Here is a 17213-nt window from a genome sequence, read left to right as displayed (position 1 = left end):
TTTTTAGCCATTGTTGCCAGAATTCCTATCTTCATCCCAGTGCCGGTGAAGACAAAGATAAAACCAGACTACAGCTTCTATGATAGCTATCACAACAAACTGTAAAAACTGATACATCAATGAATAATAACTCAACAAGTGATGCTCAATCAAGGAGTCGATTTACTTTGGGAGGAAATGGACATATTGATAGATTCCTCCACTTTGAACTGCTTGCAGAACTTGCCTGGACTATGTATCACTTGTATGCATTGTGGTCTATCTGTTGATGCAGCGAATTGTGGTAGTGCTGGCGTATCTTTGCAGATGGTGTCATCGGTGGTACAATTTTTCCAAAAACAGCCGTCATTTGGCTTGGTGTCGTGGCATTTCTGCATCCTCCTCCCTTCTGCTAGTAATGGTCTAAAATTTGGGGGCCAACAGAGGTGAGGCAAAGAACCTCATCCCCCCACTGGTGCAAAGGCCAAATTTGGGGGCCAACAGAGATGAGGCAAAGAACCTCACCCCCCCCCCACACTGGTGCAAAGGCCTATCCACAAGTATGGCTGTGCTTATTGTTTAATTAAACAGAAGGGGGGAGATGTTGAGGGCCACAGCCAAGTCGAAATGACGCATGGCATTTTTGCCAGAAGTAGTGGTTGAGAGGTGACGCCAGCGAGTTCTCGCGGAGTTCCCGTTGAGTTCCAATTGAGCTCTCGTGGGGATTCCTGGAGAGTTCCCGTTGGTTGGGAAAGTGCCGGAGGAGGTATATTTCCGGCTGCTGGTTCCTGGAAGAGCCATGTGGCATTCAAGAGAATTCCCGGGGAGCGTGTGTGGAGTGTGCTGGTGGAGTTCAGAAATAAAGTTTGTTCCTGCTTCAGTGGCTCGTGATTTCTACGCAGACAGACTGCGGCACACACACACCCCTGGAGGGGGAGCTCAGGCTGCTGTTCCACTGGAGCCAACTGGGCTGCACACACACATACACACACACACACACACACATTCCTGGATGAGCTCAGGCTGCAGTTCCACTGGAGCAAACTGAGCTGCACACACACACACACACACACACACACACACACACACGGAGAATCTCAAACTGTTTTTCCGCTGGAGCCAACTGGGCTGCAAACACACATGCACACACACACACACACTGCCCTGGAGGAGGAGCTCTCGTTGCTGTTCCACTGGAGCCAACTGAGCTGCACACACAAACACTGTCCTGGAAGAGGAGCTCAGGCTGCTGTTCCACTGGAGCCAACTGAGCTGATTACACACACACACACACACACACACCTGGGGGAGCTCAGGCTGCTGTTCCACTGGAGCCAACTGGGCTGCACACACACACACAATATCCTGGAGGAGCACCTCAGCCTGCTCTTTCACTGGAACCAATGAGCTGCACACACACACACACACACAGACACACACACACACACTACTGGAGGAGGACCTCAGGCTGCTGTGCCACTGGAGCCAACTGAGCTGATTACACACTGCCTTGGAGGAGGAACTCGGGCTCTCTGTTTCTCACAGTTGCAGGTTTTCTCAGAGTGGACCTGGAGTGGACCTGGAGTGTCCCCAGTTGCTGGGACACTCCAACTCCAGGTCCACTCACAGAAAACCTGAGCCTCTCCATGGTGATGTGTGTGCAGCTCAGTTGGCTCCAGTGGCACAGCAGCCTGAGCTTGGTCTCCAGTGTAGGAGAGTCCAGAGGGGGGCTTTGGGAAGTGTTTGGTCCTTAGGCTCCAACCTCACCAGTGGACTGACCCATCGATGGCTGTCTGGACCCCAGAGCTGTGGAGACTGTGCGACGTGCGTAGCTGTCCGAAGGAGTGGAAACCAGGGCTCACCTGGCCCCGGCCCCTCCCTCCCTCCTCCTCTCTCCCTTGCTCCCTGCTTCCCCACCACCATGTGCCCAGCAGCCTCCTCTGCCCCACCCATCCACCAAGTCGGCCTTCCCTCGGGCCCAGAGCAAAGAGTAGATGGCCAGGGACAACATCCCTTCAAACCGTGAACCCAAACAAACTTTTCCTCCTCTAGGTGATTTGCCAGGTATTTTGGTCACAGTGATGAAGCCGACTGACATATAGGGCACGGCCACTGAGCCCGAGACATCCAGCAGGAAGCAGCCATGGCCACTTCATCCTTCTGCCACCCCCACTCAGAAATCCAGGGAACAGCTGTGCCCCTTCCTGGCTCCTCCCAGACCTTCCTCTGCACAAACCCATCTCCCCTCCCCCCATCTGAACAGGGGATTCAAGTGTTTTGGCTTTCATGAAACAAACCTCAGGAAAACTGGTCTGCTGGTTCTGTCCCCTGGCCACCCAGGGCCAACCCTGAGACCTGAGGCCCAAGTCTACATCCTCAGCTCCACGTCACCCAGCCCCTGTCCAGAGCAGGCCACAGCCGGCCATCCCAGGGGTGCGAGCAGGAGAAGGCTGCGGAAGTTCTCTCCATTCCCGCCAGCACCCAGCCTCTTGGGCACCACTGACCGGGAACACCCGAGTCTGCCGCTCGCCAGAGCTGCACCGCCTGACGGGGCTGCCTCTTTTAAAACCTTTACTCTGAAACCCTGATGCTCCCTACTGGTGACTGCTCCCTTGGACAGCACAGCCCATCTCTACTTCTCTCCTGCAGACCCCAGACGCTGCCCCTGACCCCGTTGCCCCTCTCTCTCCAGGTCACTCACAGGAAACACTCAGTTCACTACACAGGATCCCAGTCCCCACCCTGTGTCCTGGAGCCACCCCTGCTCCAGGACACAGGGTGGTCACTCTGGAGACTCTGCCCTCCAGGTCTTAGTGCAGGCCTCCTGGTCCACCCTCTCCCTAAACAGCTGTCCTGTCCTGGGCTTCCTCAGTGTGGACACCCAAGATGGGTGGCAGGGCCAGCACTCTCGGCAGGACGCCAGACACTGGGGGGGAAGCCAGCAGGGTGGCATCAGGCGGCAGTGAGGGAGACCAGAGCCGTTTTCCACAGACACCTCTCTATCAGCTTTCCACGGGTCGCTTCAGACCAGACGTGTCCTGCTTCAGCTTACTTCCCCACGGTTTGACGGACATCCTCAACACAGCACATGGGGCCACCGTCTCCTTCAAGGCCGCTGGCGGAACCGTTCAGCTCCTAGAGCCAATGTGCAGAGGAAAACTGCTTCCACAACGGCTTTCCTCGTGAAGGGCACACACGATCCATCTTTCTACCAAATACCTGTGCAGCCGAAAGAAGAGAGACCCTGCTCAGATGCAGAGGTGCACCCCGCCCTGCCAGGGGACTGTGGTACAGGAAGGGCTCATGGGAGCGGATCTCCCAGCTGCTCCCCCAAGACACAGCCTTCAGGCACCGTCCTGGGAGTGCAGAGACAGTATCCCCACCTGGACCTGGACCTCCCAGCTGCACACACAGAAATGAACTCCCGCACCCAGCCTTAGGAAGGTCTTGTTATGCACCTTGAAATGGACTAAAACAGGGCCCTGTGGGGTTCCTGTGTCAGGCCTCCATCAGTGGGCACCTGACAACATACCAGAAGTCAGAATCTCAGCTTTTCAAACAGTATTGCACTCGCTCCATCCTCGGAGAACAGCAAGGCAATGTACAAACCATTTTAGAAATTAGCTGAGGTTTTATGCAAAGATTAGCTCAACACAAAAATCAAAACAGATTCTCAATAAATTTCAACTAATTATACCCTGATCATAACTGACCTTTATTGAAGGATGAACATTCTTATGGTTCAAAATCAGATATTTTAAGAGTGATATACCTAATAGTGATTGACATGGAAGTGTTTTCATTTAAAATAGCTAAAAGGGCAGCCGTGGTGGTGCACACCTGTAATCCCAGCGACTTGGGAAACTGAGGCAAGAGAATCACAAGTTCAAAGCCAGCCTCAGCCACTTAGCTAGACCCCAAGCAACTTAGCTAGACCCTGCCTCAAAATAAAAAATAAAAAGTGTTGGAGATATGGCTCAGTGGTTAAGTGCCCCTGAGTTCAACACTTGGTACCCCCACCCCCCCCAAATATTTTTATTTATAAAATAAAACAGCAGGGTTGGGGGATATAGCTCAGTTGGTAGAGTGCTTGCCCTGCATGCACAAGGCCCTGGGTTCAATCCCCAGCACTATAAACAAACAAACAAACAAATAAATAGCTAAGAGGCATACAGACATCTATAAAATATTCATCTCACCTAGGAAACAAAAAGGGTAAAAGTAAGCTTCCAGACTCACTGCCAGAATTAAGATTTCAGCACAGACAGGTTTAATAACAAGTAGTTGACTAACAGATTGTAATTCTAAAGTTGCACAATAAAAATTTTCCTAATTTTTTTTTCTTTACAAAAAATAATTAACTGATGAATCAACAATAGAAATTAATAATAACTTCAGAAAAAAAGGCACATAGAGGCAAAACAGTGGAGCCACCTATGAGCCAGTGCCTCGGTCCTACTGTGCACAAGTGCAAGACAGTCATGCCAGGAACTTCCGCAACAACAGGAGCCTGAGCCAACAGGCAGACAGGAGGACACTGCTCCTTGCTGACGGCACTCCGGCTGACACCAGCGCACACTCCCTCCAGAGGTCGTCCCAGAGTTGCTCAACACCCAGCATGGTCAGAGACTGGACCGCCTCTCCGATCTTGGCACACATTTTGTAATTGCAGCTCTCCACAGCACAGGGGCCAGCAGAAGGCTGAGTGTGGTCACACTTAGTATAAGGAGGTACACCTGCAACACAGGTGAGCACAGCACATGTCACAGTGAGCTTTAAGGGGATCCCCACATGGGTGCGAGGCTGGGCAGAGTCACACCCAGCACTACAGGGACCTCTGCAAACCAAGCGCTCTCTATCTTCTCAGGGCACCTCAAGTAGAGCCACAGGTGAGGACATTGGACACGGGAAGAAAGACTCCAGGCACTGAGCCTCTGCTTACGTGAGGGTGAGCCCCACGGGCCACGTGAGTCACACCAACTTGCCCAATGTCCCTGGGGCAGTTCCGTTTTTCTAGTACACTCTGAAGGAAGACTCCTGTGCTCCTCACACTCAGGGGACATCAGACGCTTGATTCTGACCTCACGGCAGCCTTCAGTGGGTCAAGTACAAGGCTTAGGCCTCTTGTGTGCTATTCCTGAGCATCCAGCAGCTCAGCCTCAAGGGCAGGATCCTGCTGCCCATTCCCAGACAGATCAGCAACGGTCAAAGGCAGCAGTTCAGGAAGTGCGACCTGGCAATTCACCTGAGACGCCACACGTGCTGGGGAGGAGTGACCCCGGAGATCCCCCAGCACAGACAGGAGCGTGGTGAAAGAGCTGCTGGCGCCCTCTACACCAGGGACTTGTGGGCTGAAGTGCTGAACCTGCTCCCCAGGCTGACGCCTGAGGGACAGTAACCACTCACCTCCCGGGAGATGATGCCTGCTCTCCGCGCCCGGCTCCCCAGGACAAAGGAGAACTCGCTGACCTGGGCCAGCCCTGCAGAGATGATCCACTTCATGTACTGGCTGCTCTTTGGCAGGATGAGAGACAAGACCAGTGCTGCCAACACAAACTGCAAGAGCACAGCTCGTGTTACTAAGCCCAGTGACATCTCACATTCAGCCGGCATGGTGGCATGTCTCTAATCCCAGAGACTGGGGAGGCTAAGGCAGGAGGACTGCAGTCTCAAAGCCAGCCTCAGCCATGGTGAGGCCCTAAGCAACTTAGTGAGGCCCTGTCTCTAAAAACCAAAAAGGGCTGGGGATGGGGTTCAGTGGGTAAGTGCCTCTGGGTTCAATCCCCAGTAACAAAAAATAAAAAATTAAAACACAGAACTAGATGGGAAGCATCAAAGGCTGCCACAGCCTCGAGTGGCCAAGCAGGGTGTACTAGAGGCTCTGTGGTCCCCAGAACACAGCAATGACACAAGCTGCCGCAAGGCTAGGCAGCCCATGAAGGTGAAAGAGGAGGCTCAGGTTTACTAGCAGAAAGCACACCTTTCCCCAAACCAAATCAACAGCATTTAAGGTTGAGTAGCGTCGAAGATGGAGAGGCTTTGATTAAGAGAGGGGGCACCTCTCTCAGTGAGCAGCCCAGCAGCCCAGTGAGGCTGCTCTGCCACCATCTGATTCTGCACCCAACTTGCACAGGACGTTATGAAATATCAACAAGTGACCCAGAGAACAGATGCGGGAAGCCTGGTCAACTCCCGGCATTCGCTTCTGAGTGCGTCTGCCTCTGTCAGAAGGGGCCTGGGGTCCTGCAGACCCATCCCCAGCGAGACCACGTCAGCAGAGCCTCACAGGAACTCGGATGGGTGCTCCCCACCTCACCCTCCAGCAACTCCCCCGTGTGAACCCCTCCATTTGGAGGCAGGCTCCAGGTCACCCTGCGTCTGTCCCAGCGGGCCTCCCAGGGAGTGAAGTACAGCAAGAGGTGTCAGTACCTTCATGACCACCACCGACAGGGTGAGGAACACCAGCACCGTGAGCTCGTACACCACGAAGGTGGGGAACACATGCAGCCCTGCGGGAGACAGCCCAGGTGAGCCCAGGGATGCCTGGGCCCAGCCAGCCCTTGACTCTCCCCTTGCTCCAGCAGGACAGAGCTACAACCTAAGTCCCCTGACCACACTGGACCGAGCCCTCTCCCTCTCCCAGAGAGAGGGAATAGGGTGACCACTCCACTTCCTGCCACACGGGGGGTGGGGTCCCTGCACGGGCCTTCCCAGACCTGGGTGTGTGGCCCTGCCTCTGCAAGTGGGCAGCCGGACCCAGGGGGGCCACAGTCCTGTGTGTACCGCCAGCCCCAGTCGGGCTGCCCCTGCTCATCCCCTGAGGCCACAGGGAGGTCTTCCTGACACCTCCCTGCTCCACACTCCTGCGCAGGCTGCTGCTGTGCACTGCCCAGGGACGGCCAGGGGACAGGCGGCAGCAGGGCGTGAACTCCAGCTCCACCTGCGGGCAGCCTCACCATCCCCCAAGGGGAGCACTGTACCCAAGACCTCGGGAGTCAAGACCCACAACCCACCTGGGTCTCCTTGGAAGTGCATCGTGAAGGTCTCCTCCCTCCTGAAACCCAGAGATGTCTCCCCCACCCCTGGGCTGCACTCTGCTGACTGCACACCCAGGCCCTGTCCCAAGCCTGTCCCCGGGGCCCTGTGTGCACTGGCTGCTCCCGCTCTGTAGGACCGGGATGGGCGCTGTGGTCTGCTTTCCCCCAGTGCCCCAGCTCTGCCCAGAGCCTCTCCACCCCCAGGATGCCTGGGCTCCTGCCTCTGGCTTGGTGAACACCCTGGCTTCTGCCTGGCTGCCGCAGGCTTCCCTGCCAGACCCTGTCCCAGGCAGGCCCAGCTGTTGTGGACGCTGTCCAGGAGGCAACACCTCCTGGTTGGCACCCTGCCCTGCATTCGGCTCACGACATCAGCATGGCAGCACTGGGGATCATGAGAAATTGGGACCCTGCCACTGGGTGTCACATCACTCTCGCTCGACTGGCAGGAAGGCAAGCAAGCCAGGCCACAACTTCCCATCTGGTGTCACTGACTCTCATGACAAACACCAAACACCATGTGTGCCACAGGGGACCCATGACTCTGCCCAGCCTGACCCTCCACTTCCTAACTACACCGCTCAGCCTCTCAGGCCCGGCGTCTTCCACGTGGGCTTGTGGGGTGGATGAATACCACCCTCAGGGTCGCTGCGCCAGCACCAAGGCCACAGACATCCAGGTGGGCAAGGGCCTGGGTGCTCAAGCCGGGTCCCCCCAGGAAGTGACAAGCAACCACGAGACACCTCTCCGTCCCACCAAAACCTGCAGGGCCTGCTCCGGAACCCTCTTATGCCCCAGGGAGGTGGGTCAGGCAGGGGATGAAGTTATTGCTGAAAATCTCCTAAGAACGAGCGCCGAATCGTTGGCAGGAAGTGGCCGTGCAGTGGAGCAGCAGGCCGGCAGCCCGCTCCACAGAGTTCGGGTGGCCAGGGCTTTCCGCCTCGTGGGCCACGCGGTCTGCACCGCCCCAGGCCCCAGACTGAACGGAGTCTCACACTCCAGCTGGGGCCCTACCCGGGGTGTCTGGAGGTGAGGCCTGAGGACGTAACCAGGTGACCGAGGGGGGTCACTCACTGGGCTGTGGCCTTGGAAGAGGAAGAGAGGCAGGGGAGCACATACGCCCTCATAGTAAACTGTCTGTCAAATAAAGCTTAGTTAACAGTTAAAAAGACAGAGAGACACTTAGAGAAAGAACGAGACCTCTGTGGCTGGAGCAGCCCAGTCCAGGGGCTCTGTCAGGACAGCCCAAGCTGACCACCACAAGCACAGACGCACCCTGAGTCCCTCACAACGCGGGGGAGGCCAGGCAGGGCGCGGCTCGCCCTGTCCAGGGACGGACCCAGGCTCCAGAGCCGGAGCTCCACACCCACGGGCCCTCTTCCCAGTGCCTTCGCAGCCTGGTCCATCTCCTCAGAGCCTGCCCCGCGGAGGGGGAATGGCAGAGTCCACTGCACCTGCCGAGCGGGTGTCACAGGTGGGCCCTGAGTGCAGAAGCACAGGCGGGAGGGCCAAGGGAAAAGGACCACAGAGCCACCGTCGGGCCTCTCCATGGCCTCCCTGCTCTGGGCCCGTTTCCCGGGAACCGAAGAGCGCCGGCTCCCCAACCCCACTGGCCAAAGACCTCCCTCCCCCCTGGTGAAAGGTTGGCCTCCTCTGCTTCTCCCTGGGACGGAAGTGGCTATGCCTGGCCCCTCACATGTCCACGTACAGCTCCAGGTCAGTTTCCACATCTCCCTGGGGTAGCGGGACCTACGGACCCACAGAGACTGCACAAGTGTCGTGGACAATAATCACCAAAGGGAGAGAGGCCAGGGACATGGCAGGGCTTCAGCAGCCCAGGCAGCCCTGTCAGTTGAGCCACTTCTCCAAACCAGCCACTGGAGGTCCCAGAGCAACCCCCTGGACATGATGGGTTTAGTCTTAACAACTCACCTAGGGGAAGGCCCATAGAGTTCCTGGGATTTTCAGGGTGCTGGGGCGGTGAGCACAAAGCTCACCCCTGCAGGCTGCGTGGGGACAGCAGGAGATGGCCCTCCCAGACCTGTAACCACCACAGTACCTGCAGACAAGCAGACGTGCATGGGCACATCTTTCTGCCTGTCTCCCCCTTTCTTTTTGGTCTTAGTTGTAGTTGGACACAATACGTTCATGGTATTTGTTTCTATGTGGTGCTGAGGATCGAACCCAGGGCCTGACGCGTGCTAGACAAGCACTCCACCTGAGCCCCAGCCAGCCTGTCGCCTCCCCCTTTCTACGTCCAACTTCCGTCAGGCTCTGGAGAGACTGCTCACACACCAACGCTCGTGGAAGTACCCGCAAGTGCTTAACAACAGTCACGATCAACAGCGGGCACGTTACCTATCGAGGCGAAGAAGACGATGGCCAGGAAGTCGCGGATGGGCTCAAGGTAGGCCATGACCTCCTCAGTGACCATGTGGCCTTGGGAAGAGACCAGAGCTCCGGCCAGGAAGCAGCCCAGCTCCATGGACACGTCCAGCAGCTCTGTGACCTAGGTGACAGAGGAGACAACGTCTGACGGGAACACAGCACCAACTGTTGGGACGTTCACATGCAGACACACCACCAGGTGCACGGTGAGGATGGCACTGCCCCGCACGGCAGCTCAGACACGGGCTTCCCGGCGCCTAACTAACACAGGTAGGGAAGCTTCGCGCAGACGCCGTGGGACTTCTGGACAAAAGCATTTTCAACATTTGTTTTTAGCATTTGTGATTGCATTTCCTTTACCTGAAACAGTGAACAGCCGGACTGTGACACTAGCAGATGGATTCCTGTCACCAACCTCCAGCCACAGAAGACAGACACCACTCACCAGGGCCCTGAAGAGGAGTGCCCACAGAGCTCGGAAGGATGCAGCAGCAGGCCGCCAGAGCAGGGTGCACCTGGCTACGAGACGGGAAGCTGGGACAGCCTTGGCGAGAGGCGCGGCGGGACTCCCGCACGGGAGCAGGCCCAGCAGACGGCCAAGCTGCAGGCACACACCTCCCCACAGCCCGATGGCCTGGCACAGCACCAATCAGACGTGTCAGGGCTAGACACCACACTGCCCCGTGGGATGACCACACAGAATCCTCCGGCCCACAGCCACCAGAGATGAGCACAGGAGGCAGATCCAGGCATGGTGGGAGCAGAAACGTGCTCACCACACAGGCACGCACAGCACACACAGCCACGAGGCGCACACACACACACAGCACACGAGTGCTCCCCCACACACACAGGCTCACGCTCTCAAACACGTGCCCACCACACAGCAGGACGCCCACAGCCACAATCCATGATGACGGTCACGGGTCGACACGCGTCGTCCCGGGCAGGCGCATCAAGTCCCTGAGCAGCGCACACCCAGCACTGAGCTCGCAGAGGGCCATGGAGCTGGAGGACAACACAGAGCCTCTCATGACCTGCTAAAGAAAACACTCGACAACTAACGCTGGCGTGCAGCTCATCTATCAGCAAACCCACCAACACGAGTGTGCACAGGTAGGGCACGGCTGCAGAGTGGCCAGGGCAGGCATGAGGCACAGACACCTCCACACCACAGATGAGGCCAGCACACAGAGCAGAGACAGCCACACTGGGCCACACGCACGTCCCCACAGATGTGGAGGAAAATCACAACTGCAGAGAGAAACAACCCAAAGACTTCAACAGGTGCCCACACAGCTCTGCCGTGCCTGAGCAGGTGCCCAGACAGCTCCCTGGCTCCCAGCTCCAGGGCACCCCAGCAGGTGTCCAGATGCTCTCCAGTACCCCAGCAGGTGCCCAGACACGCCAGCACCCCAGCAACTGTCTAAACGGCTCCCTGGTGCCCCAGCGGGTGCCAAAATGGCTCTCCAGCACCCCAGTGAGTGTCTGCACGGCTCCCCGGTGCCCCCAGCGGGTGCCTGCACGGCTCCCCAGTGCCCCAGCAGGTGCCCAATGGCTCTCCAGTGCCCCAGTGGGTGCCCGCATGGCTCCCTGGCACCCCAGCAGGTGTCTACTCGGCTCATTGGTGCCCAGTGGGTGTGCAACATCAGCAGTCCTGAGGACAACGGAGATGCAGGTGTCAGCAGAGGACAAAACCAGAGAAACAATGCCACGTGGGTAGGGACGCGGGATGGGCAGCTCCCACTGGGGGACACTGGTAGCAGTCACTCTGGGAAACCTGCAGTGATGGCGTCAGTTGTGCTCTGGGACCGACCAGCAGCTCCACCTCCAATCTGTGCTCATACAGAAGAGAACCCTGCTGAACAGCACGCAGCTGGACTCACCGCAGCCCCAGTGGCACAAACCCCGCCCCGCAGCAGAGTGGCCGTGCACTCACCTAGTGCAGCCCGTGGGAAGCTCCCCCAGGACCCCTGGGCTGCACCTCAACACTGAGCACCTGGCGGCAGGAGCCCAGCAGGTGCTGTCCAGATGGCCAATGAAGGAAGAAAGCCAGCCAAGGGCAAGGCAGGACGAGAACCGTGTAACCTGGATGTGGGCACCGGGAGGCAGCATGGAGGAGCCCAGAGCAGACAGCCTAGCGACAGGTTGAGAGGACAGAGCCCTGGATGCACAAGGCAGTGGAAAGCAGCCAGTCACAGCCACACGCGTGCTAGGCAGAGGCCCCATGGCGTGTGCCACGAAGCCTCCAGCACAGAGCGGCACCGCGAGCAGCTGCCAGCACACATGCGCTCGGTCCCCTCCCCGAATGACAGCACACAGTGCGCATGAGCAGGTGAAGCTGGCTCTCACCTGTGACCCTGAAGCATGCTGTGCTCACGGGAGGCTCTGAGGACAAGGGCAGTGCCGCAGCAGCACCTGAGCCTGCAGCGCAGACCCCGGGCGCCCTCCGCCACTCCTGGCTGCCCTGACCCTCCCTCATGTCCAAACCGTCGCTGCCCGCCTGCTACTTAAACACTCTGGGGCAGTATGCAGCCCAGCTCTCCGGCAAGCCCCAGGCTACACATAGCAGCAGCTGGTGGGCCAGACAGGGGCTCCTGGGAGCGGCCTGTCATTCACCCTAAAAGACATCAGGACAGTTTTTGGCTACTTCAAGTGAACCTGTCGTGGACACTCCTGCACCATTTCTAAGTGACTGGTCTTCTCTTCAGCAAGATGAACCCTGAGGCAGCAACTGGGTGACCTTGACAGTGCAAGTGCTGCCTTGCTGTCCCCAGTAGACCCAGGGAGCCCAAGGGAACCCTCCCACAACTCCCTCATAGTGAGGAGAAGCCTGGGCTGAAAGTGGCCTGGAGACCCTCCCCACTTGGGCCAGGAGATGAGACTGGCCTGCCTCATCATGCCACAAGGCTATTAGCTGCCCAGCTGCTCGGGTGCTGGCAGGGCTCAGGACAGCGGCCTGGCCAGACGTGCACAAGGCTTTTCGCAAGCTCAGAGGTGGCCAATGCAGCATGCACTGACCACACCTGCCAGGAGTGAGCATGGAACAAGCAGGTTCAGGCCCAGCACCGTGAACCACATGAAATAAAGACGTGCGTTTTAGACATTTCAATCACAACTCAAATGAAACGGCCAACCACAGGCTTCTAGTGAGAGTCCGCGGGCCCCAAGGACACGGCTGGGGTAAGAGTTACCGTCAGCATTAGGAAGATGAAGGCAGACACGCCCAGGACGAGAACCTCCTTGTTCCCTTTGCTCTCCATGTGCAGCTTCCGGCAGAAGGGTCCTATGAGGTACGTCTTTAGGAGGAGACACAGCAGACAGACCGCAGCCAGGGAGAAGAGGGTCTGGCCAGCCAGGAGCAGCGTGCGCAGCACTCCCACGACCACGCTGGAAGGGAAAGAGCACGTTACTGCACCCACGCCCAGGGGATGTCTGCCATCTCTCCTCCTGTGGCACGTCACAGAATAAATGACCAAGTCACACACACAACCAAGGACTAAAATGAACCTGCAACCTGTACGAATGTGCGTCAGATCCAAGTCAGACGTGGGCAGTTTGCAGTCAGCACTGGGACACTCGAGTCTCCCAGGTGTGAGGACCCCGGAGGGATGACGACCCTCCTCCCAGCAGTCAGCGCCCGGGCTCTCAGCAGGCGGCCCGTGACCCCCAGGAGAGCACTGGTGACCTCCAGCAGCACGTCCCAGTGCCCAGTCATACTCCTGAAGCTGACACCTAACACCCTGGTGCAGGACAGGGAGTCCTTACCAAGTGCTTCAGAGACAGTGGGGGCCTGTGGTCACTGACACTTAGCCCAGAGCTTCCACAGAAAGCCACCAGGGGACAGTGGCAGGGTTCAGACCTCACTGTTGCTAGTCAGGACAAGCCTCCTCCAGGCCTGCTCAGAGAGGAGACCGTCCCATCACAAGAAAGGGCCTGTCCCTGCAGTCCAGCTGGCACCAGCACTGGACGCCAGGCTCAGACTGTTGCACAGTGACCTGGGAGGCCAGAAAAGAGCTGGGCTCGAAGCAGGAAAGACAACAGAGACCACTCTGTGAGCCCAGGGAGCCCTCTGCAGCTGCCCCTCCACGGCTGCCCAAGGGCTGCTCCACTGCCCCAGTCCTGACCAATCTTCCCCACCACCAGCCTGGCTGGGACCCGCCCTGGGCAATGCTCTCAATGCTCCAAGACCCTGTCCCGACCCATGGCTCTGTACAAGAACCAGCTCCCCGCACAGGAAGCCACCCTCTTCACCAGCCTGCCTCCCCTCGGCCTGCCAGCCACACAGGGCCCCCAGGCGCAGCCTATGCGCCAGGCCCCTCAATGGATGCCACCCAAGCCCTCCTCCCCGGCTGGCCAGCTTAGTTCTCAGGCCTCCGTCACAGGCTGGCTGGTGTAGGTCTCAGGAGGGTGCCGCTCTCACAACATTGCCACCCCACCTCAGTCCTCTGCAGGACACTTGCCGGGGGTGGCTGACCCCGGGACATCCATTCACCCTCCCTCCAGACACGGGCACCTCCCTCCCTGAGCAGCATCTCTCTCCTTTCGCCCCCGCCCCAGGAAGTGGGTGTAGCCCCGACCCACCATCTGTCTGACCGATGAGAAAGGGGTGGCACTGGGAAGACGCAGAGCCAGCTGCAGTGCCCGGGTGGAGCACCAGCCACAGCTCTGCAATGTCCATCCACGGGACTCAGCTCAGGCCGCCTCCTGATCGCCACGAGCCACCGTGAGCAGGAGGCCCAGTGCAGAGCCAGCCTGCGTGGCCCCAGCCTCTCCCAGGACACTCTGCTCAGAGCTGTGAGGACCGTGAGCTGCACACCAAGGGGAGCGGGAGCATCGCTCCTTCCCTTCCCCCGATGCACAGTGCTCTGGGAAGTGCCTCCCTCTGCTGGGGCCGGGCGGGTGCTCCCTCATGCAGGCGCACCCCAGTCCCACCCCAACACTGGGAGCTACTGCCAAATGGCATCACCCACCCTCTTTATTCTGCGATGCTGGGATGGAACTGGGGCACTCCGCCGCTGAGCTATGTCCCAGCCTGTTCTATTAATGTTGAGACAGGGTCTCCCCAAGGCCCAGACGGCCTCCCCAGGAGCTGTGAGCAGGAGGGCCACCTAATGCTCTGGCTGCAGGCTGCAGGAAGGAAGTGCTGTCGGCTTCCAGGGCACTGTCACAACTCCTGCCATCGGGTCCTCATACCTCGTCCCCACTCTCCTGTCAGCGCACAGGAGATCTTTATGACTAGATACACAACCCCCTTTCTTCCATGAGAGTATTAACGACTTTCCCCCATGTTATGGGAAATTCTTTTTTTTTTTAAGATCATCTTTTTTAATATTGATTTTTGAGTTTTAGGTGGACACAATATCTTCATCTTTAGGTGGTGCTGAGGATCAAACCCAGCACCTCATGTGTGCAAGGTGAGCGCTCTACCACTGAGCCACAACCCCAGCCCAGGGGAAGTTCTTCTATTCTGAGTTCTGTTCTTTGTCTGTGAAATGTTTGGGCAGGGAGAGAGATTATCCTTTCCTTTAGGAAAGATCAAGATTAATTCTGAATAAAACTTCATAAGCAAAGTCTCTATCATTATAACTAATTTTATTTCTCTGATTTATTTTACTGTAAAATTTCCGTGGTTATTAAAACTGGAAGAGAGATTTTCCTAAAGAAAAGTTTATATGGTAGACCAAAATATTACCCTAGGTTTTCCTATTCTACTAGTGGAATCACAATGGATCAAACCAGAAGTCAGTCACACACAACAGGAAATCAAACACTCTGAACATCCATGAACCAAGGGGGAAACCCGAAGGAAATCTTAAAAATTCACTTATTGAATGAAAATAAGAATATGACACATCAACACAAGTACGATGCAGCCCCACAGTGCTGAGAGGGAGCCTAACTATCTGCAGAGCCAAATAAACCCAAAGCCAACAGAAAGGAAGTAACACGTCAAACAGGCTGTGGCTGAAGGCCCGAAGCAGGGAGGACTCCAAGCTGACCTGTGAAGGTGACCCAGGAGACCCGCACATTCCTCAGGGCTGCAGTGCCCCTCAGTGACAGCAGGGGGCACCCTGCAGCGGCTGGGCAGACTGTCTCTGGAGAAGTCCAAAGATGCAGGGCTCCCAGCAGAGGCCGGGCGTGGGCAGACGAATGAACACTGGTTCTGTACAACGTTTTCCAGAAAACACAAGAGGAAGGGACATTTCCCAAATCATTTTATGAACCTAAGATGACTCTCCATGCTGAAACCACAGAGGGTGCATAACAGGAACTCCCCAGTCTCTGACTCAGATCCCCAAGGCCTCAGGACACCAACCAAGTGTTCACACAAAGAAAAAGCTCAGACACGTCATGACCAAGTGGGTTCCTTCCAAGACGGTTCAACTCTTGAAAAGCAGAAGAGCCCACCATGTCACTCAACAAGGAAGTCACACCACCACACCAGTGGGGCCAAGGAGAGGCCTCTGACAGAGCCCTACGCCATTCACGACGCTCTTGGGAAACCTGTCCACCTTGAGAAAGGGCTTCTACAGCCCACGCCAGCGCCACCCAGCGGGCAAACGGCTGGCTGCCCGGAGGCCGGGAACGCGGAGGCCAGGTCCCAGGCAGCAGTCAGAGCACAGAGGCAGAGAGGCGGGGGGCCAGCCTGCAGCAGGTCCCACAGCTCAAACTGGCTCCCCGCAGAGGGACGCCCCGCTGTTACCAGGCCCAACGAGGCACAGCTGCTCAGACACATGAATGGCAGCACACTGGCCAAGGCCAGGCAGTGTGTGTCCACCCCGGGCCATGCCCTCGCTCCCTCCAGCTGGACTTTCTCTGCTGGTGCTCCTGCTGGGAATCCAGGCACAGCACAACCTGACGCCTCCTGGCCTAGCTCACCCCAGGTGGTGAGCAGGGTTCCACTGGGGATGATGGTGACAACCGAGGCCACACGTCACGTGTGCACACGCGTGTTGCTCACCGTGTGCCCCCACGACCCTGAGGTAGGGACCCCACACTGCCACCATGAGCCAGGGACCCAGCGGAGGACAGTGAGGAAATACTGCTCACGTCCCACAGCCAAGGAGCGATGGAGTCACTGCAGCCTGCGTGGGCCAGTCTGAATGACAGCTCAAACGCTACTGTGGGAAAGGCACGTGGAAGCCATCGTAAAAACAAACGTTGGAGCCAGAAAAGCAAAGTGTGCACAGACATTTACCTGAGGGACATTTACCTGGAGGACGGGGCTGCTCCCGCCTGTATGAGCGCCGGCATGACAGCGATGAACAGCCCCAGCTGCACGTCCTGCATCACCAGCATGCCCAGCAGCAGGGTGCTGTAGTCAACGTCACCTGCTGGAGAAAACGGCACTCCAACACTGGCCGCGACGGCACGCGGCCCCATCGGCACGCAGCCTCAGCACACTTGCACAGCACTTTAAACCAGTTTGTCTGTTGGTTGATACCAAGGCTTGAACTCAAGGCCCTTTACCCGAGCCCTATCCCCAGCCCTTTTGAGTTTTTATTTTGTGACAGGGTCTTGCTAAGTCGCTTGGGGCCTGAGTTGTGCAGGCTGTCCTGAACTTTCGATCCGCCTGCCTCCGCCTCCTTAGCAGCTGGGATTACAGGTGTGCACCACCAGGGCCAGCTTTGGGACAGCTTTGATAATCAAGAACAGGGGGCTCCTGGAAGCCAAGCTCACCAGGGCAGACCTGCACTCCCAGCTACTCTGGGCTGCGGCTGGAGAGCACTGGCGCCCGGAGCTCCAGGCCAGCCTGGGTCCCAGAGCGAGGCACGGACTCCAAAAATGAGATTTTAATATTTAAGACAC

At 57.4% G+C, this 17213-nt stretch overlaps 1 protein-coding gene across 2 annotated transcripts in view; it reads right to left on the bottom strand.

Annotated features, from left to right (window-relative positions):
• Positions 1-4509: 4509 nt before the first annotated feature.
• Tmco3 (transmembrane and coiled-coil domains 3) overlaps positions 4510-17213 on the bottom strand; it is a 36873-nt gene continuing 24169 nt past the window's right edge. Inside the window, exons 8-13 of one of the 2 annotated variants that reach the window (XM_071611670.1) lie at positions 16618-16738; positions 12596-12791; positions 9372-9522; positions 6409-6488; positions 5386-5535; positions 4510-4715 (exon numbers count right to left, since the gene is read on the bottom strand). In XM_071611670.1, the coding sequence (XP_071467771.1) occupies positions 4602-4715; positions 5386-5535; positions 6409-6488; positions 9372-9522; positions 12596-12791; positions 16618-16738 (812 nt within the window). In that variant the 3' untranslated portion in view covers positions 4510-4601. The remainder of the gene's footprint in view (positions 4716-5385; positions 5536-6408; positions 6489-9371; positions 9523-12595; positions 12792-16617; positions 16739-17213) is intronic. The other variant, XM_071611671.1, reaches the window with a different exon arrangement.

This window comes from Marmota flaviventris, chromosome 4 (assembly GCF_047511675.1).
Source record: "Marmota flaviventris isolate mMarFla1 chromosome 4, mMarFla1.hap1, whole genome shotgun sequence".
Lineage (NCBI taxonomy): Eukaryota > Metazoa > Chordata > Mammalia > Rodentia > Sciuridae > Marmota > Marmota flaviventris.
Note: the sequence above shows the minus strand (reverse complement) of the source record. Positions and strands in the feature narration are given on the sequence as shown.